The sequence below is a fragment of the Pelodiscus sinensis genome, chromosome 5 (assembly GCF_052426305.1).
Source record: "Pelodiscus sinensis isolate ZL-2025 chromosome 5, ASM5242630v1, whole genome shotgun sequence".
Lineage (NCBI taxonomy): Eukaryota > Metazoa > Chordata > Testudines > Trionychidae > Pelodiscus > Pelodiscus sinensis.
The window spans coordinates 23,638,374-23,655,662 of NC_143056.1; the positions used below are offsets into that span (position 1 = coordinate 23,638,374).

At 40.0% G+C, this 17,289-nt stretch overlaps 1 protein-coding gene across 1 annotated transcript in view; it reads left to right on the forward strand.

Annotated features, from left to right (window-relative positions):
- The window catches only part of BEGAIN (brain enriched guanylate kinase associated), a 96,670-nt gene that overhangs the window by 10,842 nt on the left and 68,539 nt on the right, over positions 1–17,289 (forward strand). Inside the window, exon 2 of the mRNA XM_075926563.2 lies at positions 370–436. Coding sequence (XP_075782678.1) covers positions 370–436 — 67 coding nt within the window. The remainder of the gene's footprint in view (positions 1–369; positions 437–17,289) is intronic.

Below are 17,289 nucleotides of genomic sequence, written 5' to 3' on the forward strand. Positions count from 1 at the left end.
CCAACTCTATCACCACAATTCCTAAGCATGGTGTACAGAATACGGTCTCTTTGTGTGGGTTCCTACATCTTGGTGCTCCATTCATACTTGTGAAGGGGCATGTCACTGGCTTTAGTGCATTTAGAGTTTCTGGAACAATTTGCTTCTAATTATTGGCAGCATGTAAATATGACAAAGTGGTCTTCCCTGGAAGTGGATGGTAAAAGTATTTGTAAAGCCTTGGACTTTAAAATCCTAATAATTAATAGGCAGCAGAAATGAAAAGTAAATATACTTTAATATTAATGGGAGCCTGTATTTATTCTGAAGTGCAAAAATACAGCTAAAAATATGCAAACATCTAATTACATTACATCATTTTTGTTTTAGGATACAAAACAATTATCTAGCCTTACAAAGAATTAATCAGGACTTAGAAGATAAACTTTACAGGATGGTAAGTTATTTTTAATTTTAAATATATGTTTATGTATCGTAAGCTACAGGGACAAAGGGCTGTGTAAACGGTATGATTAGACTTGTGCTGTACACAGGGGTATACTAAACTAGGGTGTATGACTTTATAAATATGCTGATACAGCCACATAGCTGGTGTACATCTGTATTGTTCTACTAATTTCAATGAAGATATGTCAGTTTATATTGGTTGATGATCTGGCTCAACAATCTTGTCTTTAAAAGAATTATTTTTCCTTAGACTTGCAATATGTAGGTTTTAATTAAGAAAAGATTTAAATGAGGCAATCCAAATTATCAAACTGAAGAATATTTCATGCTTCTTTGGTACATTTACTCAGATTTATTATGTAACCTAATTGAGCTTGGAGTGTCTTAATTTTCATATCCTGTCATAACTATCAAGCAATCTCAATATATACATGTCAGAATGCATGCATTTGTTCCTTGTTTGTTCACGTTGGTCTACTGCTATAAACCAGTTAGTAACAGAGAGGGGGGAGAAATTATTGCATCAGGTATAGGTCTCTGTATCTATGAATATGATGAATAAACCATGTGACCATTCTGTCACACTTTGCTTGGAGATGTAAAAACTTGTAATTTCATTAATGATGGTGCTTATTTATTATGCTATTTTAAGAGGATATTCATTTTTAGGAAGATTTTAAAGAGAAATTGTGTGTGTGAAGTTGAGGAGAAACATGCTTCTTTGCTGGTGCAGGATTGGGGCTTAAGTTTGCTATGTTTTTGCCTCTACCATGTCCCCCTCTCCTCCCAAAAAAAAAAAAATAGAAAGGAAAAAAATGTTAGATAGACAAAGTAAGAAAAAAAAGTCTAATATCTACCCTATTTTGGAGAAACTTGGAATTTCAAATCCACTTGAGCCTAGTGTTGTTGAAAGTGGCATTTAACAGAAAAAAACTGAGATTTTTCTTTGTGTATCAGCTATTTTTCTCCAATCCTGTGCTTGCTTTTAAATACTGACCCATCAATTGTTAAAAACAAAATTTAAAAACAGCCCTATGACACTAACCATGCATTGTTGTCCAACTCAACGTCCAATTCTTGAACAAAAGGTAGTCCACAGTATCCATGCTGAATGTGGCTAAAGGTTGAAAGATTTGGTCCTTCTTTAGACAAGGAAATTAATAGTATTTTGGTCTAAATAAGCACTGCTATACTAATTTCATATTACACCAGATGCTAAAAGGCCATCAGAAACCACATATGCCACTGCTACAGATACCCGTTGTTATGAGTCAAGATCTGGATTTGGAGAAGATTTTCATGCTTCTGACAGCATCAACTTGTAGAGAAATAAAATACAAATAATCTTTCTAAATCATTAAGCATTATAATTCTGAATTCTTTTCCATTAAGAGGCAGAGAAAAAACATGAAGAGGGCTGCAATGTTGTGTTGTGACGGTCACAGGTTATTTAATTAAACACTGTATCTCTTCTAGTTCCAGCTATTACTGACATTCACTAATTTCCCATGAAGTTAGTTTGAGTAACACATTGGCTTGGCATGACCTTGCCACACATCAATGGCAGAATGCTGAGCAATTTATACAGACCATCCCAAATGAATACTGATAAAGCCTTTATATCATCTCAAGCCTCATATGCTAGAGAACAAATACTTTACAATGTATAAGGGATTTAAGAATTGGAGAAGAGAGAAGCATCACTATATATAAAGCCTGGTGCCTTAGGGCATGTTTATACTTAGAAATTATTTTGAAATAAGGGAATCCTCAAAATTAGTCCAAGACAGGCTCTATGTGGACGTACTACCTCAACTTAGAGCCCCAGGAAGCACTGGGGAGTAATTACTTTGAATGATTCTGGGGAGTAATTATTTTGAAATAGCAGCAGTTGAGCATCCACACTACCTCTATTTCAAAATAGCTATTTTGAAATAAGTTTTATTCCTCCAGGAAAGTAGGAATAACCAGCCCCTTATTTCTAACAGGCTTGGTAGTGTGGAGGCGCTGCTTGTTATTTCGAAATAAGGGGAGTAATTTCAAAATAACTCCCTAGTGTAGACCAGGGCTCATTTACCATGGACCACATATTCAAAAGATATTTCAGGCACCTAAAGAAGGAGACAGGGGCTGTTGAACATTCCGCTAATTGCCTAAGAAAATGTGGCTCCAGGTGCACAGAGGAAGCCATGATCTTTAACAAAAAAAAAAAGTCTAAAATAGCTTTTCTGTAATTAAAAATGTCACAATTCTAAGGTGATGCCTTGGCATCTTTGAGGGCCAGAATCAATAACTGGTTGTTACAGGAAAACTGGTATTATCCAGTGTATAAGGCTGCTCTTAACTATACAAGGTTAGAAAATGATAGAATTTAAGCCCGTTGCAGGTCTACAATAGATTTATGTATACATACAGTATGTGGAGTATGGAGGTGATTTTCATTTAACTGCAGTGTTATGTGGTGATCTGGGGATACATGGGATAAATTAACTCACAATAAGTAAATTTATCATGTACCTTTGGCTCCCTCAGTTACAGGGATTTAGTTTTATTTTTCCCCAGGGGTGCTTTACCCACAATCTACCCTGAAGCCCCACCCACCACCCCTTCACCTCTTTCCCCAAAGCTGCACCCTCATTCTCCATCTTTCTGCCCTCTTTGCATTTCTTACCCCAGGCTCTGCCTGTGCTTTGTCTCTTCCTACCCCTTCTCTACTTCCTGTCTCAATGCCCCCACTAGCCCACCACTTGTTGCTCTCTGCCCTCTCCAAATTGGTGATCAGCTAATGGGAGATTCCAGTGATCAGCTGTAGCTGGTGGGTGCAGGGCACATGCTTATTTTTTGTAGGTGCTTGTGAGGGGGTTCACTCACCACCGTGACCCCCCTGCCGTCTGTCCTCAGGAATTGGCTCCCTCGGCAGGTAGGGTGCCTTCTCTGGGGTGGTGTCTCCCTCTTTACTCCTGGCTGCGGCGTCCTCTTCGCCACACTGCCCTCCGGCAGTGCCCAAGTCTGTCTCTGAGCCCCCCTTCCGGGGGTTGATGTTCCTCCAGCGGGCCTTCTTTCAAGCCCTGCAGTCTAGGGATTTGCTGGCCAGAGCTCCTCTAGCCCTGCCTGGCCTCCCCCCAGCCCTGCCCTAGCTTCAGGGAGCCTCCTCCTCCCTCAGCAGCCAGGTTCTCACTGCCTTTCCCACAGCAGCAGCCCATTCTCTATTATAGCGCCCAGCTGGGCCCTAATGGGCTAGTACAGCCTCAGCTGGGCTAAATTCCCCGTCCCTGGTTCAGGCCGGGGTCTGCCCTTAAAGGGCCAGTGCAGGGCGAGCGCCCTGTCACAGTGCTCCAGCATTGGAGCCCTGATGGAGTCAGCATTGATGGTCTCATATCTTCCCTTTGTCCACTGACGAGTTCATTTCCTCCAGGACTACATCCAACATTCTAAACCTCCAGCTGCTTCAAACAGCCCCCAATGATTTTTAAGCAACCTGTCAAAGAGATGTTTCACTCTTTCTTCCCAAATACCCAGCTGCCAGCCAGCTACATAAAGGCTATATTTTGGGGCCATGATATTATCAGACATTTGCTTCATTGAGACATTGTGTGATGCTGAGTTGTTGCAAAGTGGAGAGGCAGAGTTGCCATTCAGTTTAAAAATAATACTTTCTCCTTGATCTGGTCTGGATACTTCTATTTCATGGCCATGAAGTCACATGAGCTGAAAGCTATTTCAATAAAACAACCACACCAACTTCCAATGATATGACTGATAAAAAAAACACACAGTATAAAAACCACAGAGAGCTTTTTATTAAAAGCATAATATAGTTTGACCTTAGGTAATTATTTTCTGCCTATCTAAATCCCCCCTCTAATCAGGCTGAATCTGGACGTCAGTTCCGACTTACATACAGATTCAACTTAAGAACAAACCTACAGTCCCTATCTTGTACGTAACCCGGGGACTGCCTGTACTCCTTAGGCTGTCATCTGCCACCACTGAGAACAGCCTAGCACCATTCTCTTCAGAATTTCCCTTTAGGTAGTTGAAGGCTGCTATCAAATCCCCCTTCACTTTTCTCTTATGCAGACTAAAGGCCCTGTCGCTATAAGTTAGCATGTATGAATGCTGTTTGTTAGCGCTTTTTCTGACAAAATACCTCTACCCCCAATGACCAGGTTTCACTTTGTTGTCAGGAGAGCACTCCTGCCAATAAAGCAGCATTCCCACATGCTCTTGCCATGGCAAAACTTTGTCATTCTGGGAGGCAGGTGGTAACACACCTGTGAGTGACAAAAGTTTATTGATTAAGTGTAAGTGTAGATACATCCTGAATAAGCCCAGTTTCCTCAGCTACTCCTCATAAGTCATGCGTCTCAGCCCCCTAATCATTTTCATTGCCCTCCGCTGGACTCTCTCCAATTTGTCCACATCCTTTCTGTAATGGGGACCCAAAAACTGGATGAAATTCTCCAGTTGTGGCCTCAGTAGTGCTGAGTAGAGGACAATAATCACTTCCTTCTCTATAAGACCAGAGCCATCACCTTGGTTAAGGGCCGATGAGGTAGGGATGGGGCACAAAAGGAAGCAGTTACCTTAGGGCCCAATGATTTAAATGCTCTAGGTTCCTTTAAATTGCTGCCACAGCAGTGCTGTCCGGGTGGTGCTGAGGACTGGGTGGAGGAGATATGACACAGCGCAGGTTATACTTTAGGATGACTGTCCCTAGCCCCACTCCTTTCTGGGGGACCCAGAGCCAAGTCCCCCACCACATTGCCCAGACCAAGTTTTTCACAAGCCCTGCCTTGGTGATACATCCATCTAATCACTATAACCATGACATCGGCATTATCTCACGCTAAATTTCACAGTCACCACAGACATACACTTTCTTCTGCCTCCACACTGAGGTATGAGGTCTTACCGGCTAGAAATCAAATGTCATAAAACCATAGGATAAAGAGAGACTGCAAGCCTCTTTCGAAAGAGGCTTTTTCGAAAGAATCTTTCAAAAAAGCCTCTTTTGAAAGAGAGCGTCTAGACTACAACTCTTCTTTCAAAAAGTGGGCCACTTTTCGAAAGAAAGCACCCAGGCAGTCTGGATGCTCTGTTTCAAAAAAGCCCTGTTTGCATTTAAGAACGCCTTTTTTCAAAAGAACTCTTTCAAAAATAGGCGTTATTCCTCGTGAAATGAGGATTACCGCCATCCAAAGAAAAGCCGCGTTCTTTCAATTTAATTTCGAAAGAATGCGGCTGTAGTCTAGAAGCAGGTGAAGTTTTTTTTCGAAAAAAGGCTACTTTTTTCAAAAAAACTCTGCAGTCTAGACACAGCCCAAGGGTCATCTACTATAGCCCCCTGCCAACATGCAGGATGTATCATTCCTTTTATCAGATGTCACAGTATAGCTTCCCCAACTGAATGATACTTCTCACACTGGCTTTACACAAACAAGCACTGCTGCTGTACGCCTTTACCTTTACAGGGACATAATCACAATTTTCTTGGCAGGATTCAGCAAGAGAAATGATCAGGTATCAGCCAACTATAATATTGTAATAAGAATCAATAGTATTTCTAGAAAAATAAAATCAGAATGCAAAAAGGTACAAAATGGAAATCTTATACCCTCCTCCACAAAAAATAGGCTGTCTCCATCATATGAAAGTTAGAAAAGGGCTAACTTCTGCTAATACAGAGTCAGATACTATGGTGCTAATTCAATTGCAAAATAGTCCACCTGCATGGCAAATTCATTCTGTTTATTCTTCAGTTCCTTTTATTTTCCACTGTGTCAAATAGGTTACATCTACATATAGGTCATATCAGTTACATCTACATGGAGTTGGGGGAGGATAGCTCGTTGGCTTGCTAAACCCAGGGTTGTGAGTTCAGTCCTTAAGGGGGCCCATTTAGGACTCTGGAGCAAATCTGTCAGGGATGGTACTTGGTCCTGCCATGAGAGCAGAAGACTGGACTAGATGACATCTCAAGGTCCCTTCCAGCTCTATGAGATCGCATTGCTGTGTATATATGGAGATATACCTATTTTAGAATACCAGAGGTATCCCAAAATAGCTATTCCACATCTTTTGAGCGCACCTGTTATTTCGAAATATAACAGGCTTGCTATTCCAATGTCCCTGTAAACCTTACTCCACAAGGAGTAAGACATATTGGAATAGCACTTTATTTCCAAGTAAGTGCTGTATAGACAGCACCAAATTTCAAAATAAGGTACTTTGAAATAACATCAAAATAAGATATGCAATTTGGACTATGCAAACTGTGTATCTTATTTTGACCTATGGAGCAGTGTAGATGCACCCTGAAAGAGGTGACCATTTCCTCTAATCACGGTCTTACTGTGGGGTTTTGAGAAACATCCAACATCTCTTTTTTAAAAACAAAATGCAACTTTATATTTTTCTGAATTTAATTCAAGTCATTAAGTCATTGCAGTATCTATATTATGTTATGATTATTTTCAGTCCCATGTTATTTTTCAGTACCTATCAACGTGTTTCCTTAAATGTTATAGGACACTATACAGAAATTAAAGGATTGTGTGAAAATGAATGTAGCACTTAACATTTTCTGTAAATTTCTTTTATTGTCTACCTAGTGTACCAATATGCAAAACTAAATGCATTATCATTATTCTATAATTTCCTAACTCATATAATCTTTTAAAAAAATGGTAGTGGGCACAAATATGCCTACTCATGCAGAACCTCAAAATGCCTAGCTACAGCTCTGGTTTGGGTCACATAGGGTCAGGCTGTACTGGTGGATTTTTTTTTTTTTTTTTGGAAGAGGTATGCAAATAGTCCTCGCATTTGCATACTTTTTTCCATTTTCTTTTTTCCCCAGAAGAGGCTTTTCCGCCATTTGACCCCCCTCTTCCTCATAAAACGAGGTTTACAGGGGATTTCAAAAGAGGGGTTTTTTTTCCTGACATTTGACCCCATGTAAATGGGGCCAAATGGTGGAAAAGCCTCTTCCAGGGGAAAAAAACAGAAGGTATGCAAAGAAAAGAAAAGAAACAGAAGGTATCCAAAAAAAAAAAAAAAGGAAGAAAGAAGACATTGTAGCCATATTGTGTCAGTTAGGGGGAAAAAAACTAAAAAATCCAAAAATAATAAAGTTGACATTTTTAAATAAAGCATTTCAATATTCAGGTCAAAACAATTTGTTTCAAAATTTTCTTTTAATTTTTAAAACCTCAAATGTTTTAAAATAGTCAAAAAATGAAACATTCAACTTTTGATTTGACCTGAAATTATTTTTTTACAGTTTTTGAGAATGCCAGAGAACCGCCCCCAAAAGCTCAACTTTGTTAGAGGTTAGAGCAGTGGAACTGAAGAGTCAGGGGAAGAAACAATGAATCTGGTTGGAAACCTCAGGTTTTGCATATAAATATCTAACGAATTGGGTGAAGCAAGGTAACAGGCCAATAAAAAGATATTACCTTACCCGCTTTGGTCTCTCTAGTGAGCCAAGGCATTGACTTTAGAATCAAAATCTGTGCCTAATTTTCCCATGACAGCTATCAATGAGCCATTAGTATTTAAATGTTAAAAAAAGGGAATATGGCTACCACAAGGAAATGTCAGGCTGTTTCTGACGTATCCTAAGCACTATGAAAACCCAGCATGTGATTTTGTTCCTGCATAAAGAATGACAACTTTGAAGGTGACTTTGAGCAACTGGAATGATTTAGAGCACCTCATTTTTTCTTCTGAAGAAGCACTAGCATTTTTTCTTTTTGCTGAATGCCCCATGAAAGTGAAATGGAGGTGACCTAAATATATTTTAAGGGATTGGCATACTAAAGACGAGAAAACTTAGAGTCAGCTCTACCTGACAGGCTCATTTTCTCACATTCCATGAGAATAGTTGTGAATTTTCAGACATTTAGAGGGGAATATTCGGTCAAGACAAACCCCAGAGGCTATGTCTAGACTACAGAGTTTTTCTGGGATTCCTCTGGTATCCCAGAAAAACTCTGCCACATACAGGGAACGCATCTGCTCTTCTGCCAAAAATGTCAGAAGAGCAGACGCTCTTTTGGAAGCCCTGTCTTCCTTGTTCCATAAGGAAGAAGAGCTCTTCCAAAAGAGGAGATTTTTCCAAAATTTAGTCCAGTGTAGACGGGCCAAATTTCAGAAAAGCTTCTTCCAACAAAACTGTCAGAAAAGGTATGCAAACTGAGTACCTTTTTCTGATAAAAAGCAGCAGTTTAGATGTAGACAGAGAAAGTGTACTTTTCCTTGAATCAAGAAAACTTCTTAAAAAAAATCATCTTTTTGGAAAGAAATTCCTGAAAATACTATCATCATCCAGGTGCCATTCTCATTCATGGACTGGGGCAACCTGCTGCTTGCATTTAAAATGATGGCTGCCACATGAACATAGTTGATGTTAAAGGCTTTGGTGTCCTACAGCCACCATGTGCAGCAGTTTGACATACACATTGAATGGTAGCGGGGAGAGAATGGAGTCTTGTGGGATTCCAGGAGCAAGAGTTCTGGAGGCAAAGGTATTTTTGACTATTGCAACCATCCAGGGGTCAGCCTCTGTTGAAGGATCAAAATCATCTTAATGGCCAGCTGCTGACCTCTCCCAAAGCTCAGAGTCAGTAGGATGAAAGTGATGCAGAGAAATCCCTGCATATGGATATTTGCCCATTGTTCATAACTAGGAGGACACTGGCTACCAGCAATTGCTTGTGCTTCATCCCAAATAAAACCTCACTCTAATGTAGCACTTGTCATCTCAAATGCTTCACAAGGTGAGACAAGAATCAGCAACCCAGTTTTACAGACTCAGGGTTGGTGAAGTGACTTGGCCAAGGTAATTTAGCAGTCCAGTAGCAGAGCTGGGACCATAAAAGCCATATCTTCTGAGTCCCAGTCCAGTGCCCTATCTACTGAACCACATAGCCTCTAGGATATTGATACATGACAGGCAGAGTTGGAGATTTTAATTTTATTCCTTTTTTATTAGTACAGATGAAAAATAGAAAGTCAGTGTTACTAAGGGTACGTCTACATTGCACACTTATTTCAAAATAATCTATTCTGGAAGAAATACTCTGAAATAGCTTATTTTGAAATAGCACATCTACACTACAGGGAAGCCTCAAAATTATCCCAAAGCAGGTTTCCCTAAAGGGGACGTGCTACCTCGAACTAGAGCCCCAGGAGGCACTGGGGAGTAATTATATTGAATGGCCCACAGGAGGAGCTATTTCAAAATAGCAGCAGTGTAGCGTCTACACGACAGCTAACTCAAAATAGCTGTTTTGGAATAGGTATTATTTCTTGTGGAATGAGGTTTACAGAAGTTGGAATAAGCTGTCCATTATTTCAAAATCACGGAATTGTTGTGTAGACACTCGCATTGTTATTTCAAAATAACATCACAGCAGTGTAGCGTCTACACGACAGCTAACTCAAAATAGCTGTTTTGGAATAGGTATTATTTCCTGTGGAATGAGGTTTACAGAAGTTGGAATAAGCTGTCCATTATTTCAAAATCACGGAATTGTTGTGTAGACACTCGCATTGTTATTTCAAAATAACATCACGTATTTTGAAATAACTGTGCTGCGTAGATGCACCATAATAACCTAACATAGAACATATCTGAATGGACTACTGATCCATTTAGCCCAGCTCCTGTCTCTAGCAGTGGTTTCTGTCAATTGTTTCCAAAACTCTATTTTTAAAGGAAGGAAGAAACTCCCCACAGAAACAGACAGCCCAGCAGCCACAGAGTTCAAAGCAATGTAATTTTACTGCACAGGAGGGAGTATGAAATTAATCGAGAAAGAAAGACGATAATGACTTGTAGGGGGGACAGAGAGAAAGAGAAAGGTTAGCTTGATTATTGGTTCTCTCATAATTGAATCCTGTACACTTTGAGAATCATATATATAATCATTATTATGACATTTGTCCATTTTATTATTACAGTGACTGTCTCCAGCAGCATCTTTTCTATTCTCTACAGAGAGTTAGATACTTGCCTCTTTTACAGGAAACAAATATTTCTTCTTTCAAGCTAATGTCATTGTAACATTCTTGGAAAATGCTATTACATTGACACAAGGGAATTATCATGAATCAGCACCATCTCTTGTCCCTCCAGCTAAAATGCATTTAGTACATTATTACCCAGCAATGCTCTACCCTAGGAATCCAGGCTGTTCATTTAAATTCACTGATATGCAAGGACATTAAAATGAAATTAACAAAATTTGCTTGTAATTAGAAACAGCAGCAACATAGAGCAGGAGGTAGACCAGCTGGTTCAAGAAAAGACTCTTACCCCCTACATTTCATTTTATTAGTATCTTTCTTCAAAGTGTCACAGTGGTGGGAAAGTGATATCAAATGAAACTATATGTAAGGTTTTATCTGAATGGCATGGCTAAAGGCAAGGGTCAGCAATCTAACCTTTTTTTCTGTACTATAAGCACATGGCAATAAATATATTTTGCAAAAAAATAAAGGCACATGCTTCCTCTGGAAAGAAGAGACATCAAATCTGTTTGCATTACTTTTTCTGGTGGGTTAGTTTCAGGATATGAGACAAAGTGGGTGAGATAATATCTTTTATTGGAATAGCGTGAGAGGCAACCCCACCAAACAGAAGTTTGTCTGACAAAAGAAGAAAGGCAAGACAAATGTGTGGTCAGGTTGCTTAACACAATATTGGAAGACACTCAGACAACAGGGGTATGTGTGATGAAAAAAACTTATGTAGATCTGTAAAATAGAATTACATCTAGTTATAAACATAACTAAAGCTGGAAGCAACTAGTTCTGCAGAGAACTATCCCTGTGAGAACAGGCTAAACCAGTTACAAACAGGATAAGAACTTCTAACAGAATGCTACAGATGTAATCTAGGACTGGAATTAAAAAAAAAAAAAGAGAGAGAGAGAGAGAAGAAAAAAAAAAAGAGACAAAGACCAAATCTCCAGTGAACTTTCAATGGGTGTGCACATATGTTTTCTTATTTTGCATCATTGTTTCAGACCACCTTTTCACATATCTTTACCTAGGGTTAGAGCGTGCCTTTAGCAACAATCCTGAGCAAGTGGTGGCGTGTAAGCAGCGTCAAGAATAGTTTTGGGAGGCACCACTCAGAAGCTCAGGTACTTCCCTCCCCTTCATTTGTTGCAGAGGGGAGCATTAGTAATTTGTTGCTGACCTATACCAGTCTCAAATGAGGACACCCCATCACTTGTTCAGTTGTGTTGGTGAGCATGTTGGGGTTTCCCTCCCTTATCCATCCTGGCTACCTGCTCCAAGAGGTAGAGATAACTGGCCCATAGGAAGTAGAATAAATAGGATACAGGGCCTGCTTTCTCTTACACATCCAAGCTCTAGGTAGCCTGAGCAGAGGTGACTAAACAAAGTATTTCAAGTGAAATAGAATTGACCTAACATGAAATTTTTTATTTCCATTTTCCTGATGAGTTCAGTGTAACCCTGAGCTATGATGATTTCTCTGTAACTGAACTAAACTACATAGACCAGATGCTACCCCTGAATAGCAAAGTTGTTGAAGTCAGTAGAAGCAGGTTTACACCCTATAGGAAAAATACCCAATATTAGTCAATCTCTTAATAAGATGCATTTTAGCACACTCTCTAACACCATTTCTTTCTGTGATGTTATTAATTATCCACAATTTTAACCACCATGCAAATTAACTTGAGCCTGTGTCATTCGGTAGTCAAGGAAACAAACTTTTATGAGACCTTTTCTAGTATGTATGAAGTTAACAGCAAGTATTTCTTCCACTCAGACATGAGAACATAAGATCCAAAGCCTTAGATAAATCACTAAGACCCTTCCATGTTACCTTTAAATAATACTGTAGTGTTCAGCTATAGAGAACAGAAATCAGAGTTTGCCCAAGGTCATTTTTAATCAAGTGGCATACTGGCTATTATTAATAAGATTAAATTCTATAACTTAACTCTGATGGACACAGATTGATGTAGGCAGTGTTATTGTAGCTGTGTTGGTCCCAGGATATTAGACACAAAATGGGTGAGGTAATCTCTTTTATTGAACGAATGTCTATTGCTGAGAGAGACACGATTCTGAGCTTGCAACTTTATCTCTCTCCTGAACAGATGCTAGTTCAATAAGAGATTACCTCACCCACCTTGCCCCACAATTAGATTGGGTCCATAATTCAGTTTTAAGGCATTAATTGCCTCCTCCTCTGTTTCCATATCCCGAAATTGAAAAATAGTTCTAAAGTGTGGCTCAGGGATATAGAAAGTGCACTTGTAGCAAATCTATTCTATCCAGGTTTATCGTACTTGAACATCTTTATTAATAATAAGAGGACCTGAACACCCCTACTCCCCATGAGATTTTTAATCTAGATCAGCATCCCATCTTTGTATCTTGAAATTATCTCTAATCAACACAGATTTGGACAATTAGTTCAATACTAAGGAAAACAAAAGTTAAAACTACATACAAATTGTATGAACAAGTCCCTATTTGCACTTGCATTTATTATCTAACTTGCATGCTTAATACAGATTTATTCCATGACCTCTTGATCAATGCTTTGAAGAAATGGCCTTCAGAGAGCAATTCTGCTGAAATTGCTAACCTTCTCTTTTGAATAAGAAGTTACCAATGTTTACACATGAAATCATCCTAATAACACTTTCAAGATATAGTATCATTTCCTAAGAGAATGGTTATTGAAAGCCCATGGAGAGACAATCATTTGTTTCTGTTTCTTAAGGACTTACACCCTCTACAAATCAAAACTACAGTGGATAAATATACACTCAACGTATCTCCATGTTATTCACACTAATCTCAATAACTCCTAGGATTACATCCCTTTCTGAATCATCTCTAAAGTAACTTGCTTTGTTATTTTATGGTCAGCACTATATTGATTTCACAAGCAGGTGTATAATGACAGTCTCAAAACCCTTATTTGCAGCAGTACCACACTTCCTAATGATTGCATGACATATTCAGGTGAAAATATCTTTATTTTGATAAATAAGAGAGTATTAGCCACAAGTTCAATGGTTGTTTTTAGAATGAAAACCCAAGTTCAAACAAAAGTATGATACTGATGCCAAATTCATCCTAAAAGATCCTGCAATACAATGGAGGACTCACTTAATTAAATTAAGCCATTTTACTCGGAGCAGGGGGAATATACTTTGACTCTACCTTAGTAAACATGCTACAGCACCATCTGGCATTATGGGGATCAGAAAAACATGAATTAATTATATGCTCTGTCTGACTAAATCAAGTTCAATTAAGGAATATGTGATTATTAAATCAAAAATACATTAGTGGTTATCAGTCAGTTGTGTAAGCTTCAAATTAATACATAGCTTCTTTATAGTTATCCAAGTACTGGCCAGAAAAATGTCAATGAAAATCCCTAACAAATTTAGCTCAGGTCTCTTAGTACAAGATGTAAACTGAAATTTGTTTATTGAATGCATCATATTATTCTAGCAGGGTTGTATAACTCTTACTCTATTATTAGGCAAACTAGCAGTTATTGGTTGCGTTTTGCCACAAAAATTAATGTTACATTTTACAGAACTAAATGAACATAACATGACAATGCAACTGTGCTTGTTCTGTCCTATAGTTAAAAACTACTTAACTATTCTAATGATTTTCTTTCAATTTCATTGAGCAAGTACACAGAAATATGAGCACATGCAAAAATGAGACATCAAATGAAAATAATATTCCACAAAATGCAAGGAAAGCAGATCAAATGCTATCAAAGATGTCCAAGTTATCAAATGAACCTACATTAAATTCTTTTGAATAAGGTGAGATCAATCCCCTAATCTGCTCACTAATGAGCAGACAGAAGGATGGTTTCAGTTTTATCAGATTTCCAAAAATAAAGAAATGGGGCTAAAAGAATTCTGCTCTGGCAGTGCAAAGTAGCATAGCTTAGATAGTTACATTGAAATTCCTGTGGCACAGGAGAAATCTGGGGAACATAGAGTTACACCCTACCTTTCTCCATTGCTCTTGTCACAAGCCAGGGATTTTCTGTGAACTGTGCAGCTAGTGGCAACCTCTAGAGCCAGCAGCTCCCTGTGGATCAGGCTTCTCTGTATTCTTCTGGGTGCTCCTTGCTCCTGGCAACACTAGGATTGAAAGAGGAGGAAGGGGCATGTAAAATCAGCTGTTTTCCTTCTTGTTGATGGGAAGTAAGTTGAGCACAGCTGAATGGTGTGTGGCCTAGACCCCAATGATGAAACAATCTTGGGGCATTAAAAAAAACAACAGTGGTCAAGGTTTTGTGGGTCACATATTGGATTTATCTATTTTAAAAGTAGTTAAGAGGCAGAGCCAGTTTCATGTTATGGAAGTGAGTGGGAAGCAAAGGTTGAAGTCTTCAAACTTGCCACTGGGTTTGGTTGCTCCAGATTTGGGATGCTTCAGACATCTCAGGCTGTAAGAATGGTAGCTGGAATTACACCATGGCTATGTCTAGACTGGCATGATTTTCCGCAAATGCTTTTAACGGAAAAATTTTCTGTTAAAAGCATTTGCGGAAAAGAGCGTCTAGATTGGCATGGATGCTTTTCCGCAAAAAAAGCATCCGTGGCCAATCTAGACGCGCTTTTGCACAAAAAAAGCCCCGATTGCCATTTTCGCGATCGGGGCTTTTTTGCGCAAAACAAATCTGAGCTGTCTACACTGGCCCTTTTGCACAAGGACTCTTGCCCAAACGGGAGCAGCTGCTTTTGCAGAAAAACTTTTCAGTCTAGACACAGCCCATTGCTAAGGACTGGATACATCAAGCCAGGTATCCAAAAAACTAGGTTGTCAGGATTAAACCTTTTTGAAAGCGTAGACCAGAACTTCTAAACAGCAAAGCTCCAATTTCTCCCTTTGGGGTTTTTCCCTCAAACCCTCATCTTGGTCCCAACATGTCCCAATCACTTCTTTAGGGAAACACACTCATGGGCTTGGGCAAACATAAGGGTTTGCTTTTTTTCTAGTAAGTCTCTCACAGCAGGAAAAACACTGTAAATATCCATCATGTGGGCACTGAAATCTCACACCAACTAACATTTAGTGGATCCTCAGCTCTTCCAAGCTACTGAGCAGCAGCACCCTCTGCTCAGCTCATCTTAAACGTTACTGGAAAAAAAGACCTTTGAGTCACCACCACTAAACAAGTCCCATTAAGCATCCCAGTCAGACTGAGCTGTGGCAGCGCTCAGTCCCCATCTTCTGTTCCTCCAGAAACTGCCGATTCACTTTCTTTTAGCATTCAATTTAGGGCTGCCAGCTTTCTGAGCAAACAAAGCCAAACACCCAGGCCTTGCTTCTCCCAGGCCTTGCCCTCATTCCCTCTCTCCTCACTCACACCAGGCTAGGCAGGGCTCCTTTTTGACCGAGTATTTACTCCAAAACTAGACTTCAACCTGTATTTTATTCCAAACCCTTCCACCAATGCATCACAGTATTTAATCCTCATTGTATTCTATCCCTCTTCACTAGGGCCCTACCACTGAGGCTATGCCTATACTGGCAGATTCTTGTGCAAGAATAGCTGTTCTTGCGCAAGAACCTGTAGAGCATCCACAGAGCCCACCCGCTCTTGCGCAAGAAAATTTACAGTATAGCATAGGAAGAGAGGGCTTCTTGTTAGAAAAGAGCGTAGCTCTTGCACAAGCATAAACCCTCTTGCATAAGAGCTCTTGCACAAGAGGGCAGTGTAGACACGTGGCAGGGGTTTCTTGCACAAGAAAGCCCTATGGCTAAAATGGCCATCAGAGCTTATTGTGCAAGAGATCATCCACACTGCCATGGATGCTCTTGCACAAAAGCACATGGCCATGTTCTTATGCAAGAGCTCTTGCACAAGAACCTGTCAGTGTAGACCTAGCCAAAGACTCCTCCATGTTAGACTCTTTTAACTTAAAGGCTCAGCAAGCACCAACCACCCCCTTTCACTTATAATGCTTCCATCCTGGCTTTTATCAGGTTAGCCAGTTGAGGGCTAATTATTTCCTTATCTCCCCAGCCTCTCCTACTGACTAGCTAATTGCTTAGTTGGCAGTCACTAGGGAAGCTAATTGAGGCTTCAGTGATCAGCTTGCTGCTCACTCACCTGTCAGGCCTCGGCAGTGGCTAGACACTAAAAATCATGGGCTGAATGGAAAAACTGGATTTATGGCTTATTATAACAATCTGTAACCACTTACAGCCACACCATTTTCCTTCCCCTATCTAGAAAGGTGCTAACATATCACTTTACCTGGAATGGCCCCTGGAGTTGTGTTAACTACTTTTGCTAAACAAGCTATCCCACCTTGTATTTAGTTGTGACACTCTGGGTTAATTTCGTAGATATGAAGAAGAGTTCTGTGTAAGGTTGTCTCTTTCACCAACAGAAGCTGGTCCAGGTAGAGATATTTACTTCAGCGCAAGTAACCTAGCTTTATGCAGCTGAAGTGCAAGAAAGGGAAAACCCTCTTCTCCAACTGAGGTCAGATGCAGGTACTATTCCAGTGTCTGGCTGGTATACGCAGGCCTGCAAATGAGGGAGGTTAAGGGGGCAATTGCAGGGCCCAACAAGTCAAAGGAGCCTGGGGCTCTCAACTGCCACTACTGCAGCAGCAGTGGCAGCGGAAGCCCTGGACCCTTTAAATCACTGCGGGAGCACTGCACCATGTGCTCCATGCAGCTCTCAGGACAGGGAAGAGTGGTTTGTGTTGTGCGGAGGATAAACTGCACTTGCCCCACCTCTTCTGCCCCAGACCCCTCCCCTTCCAGGAACATGGAGCTGCCCTTCTA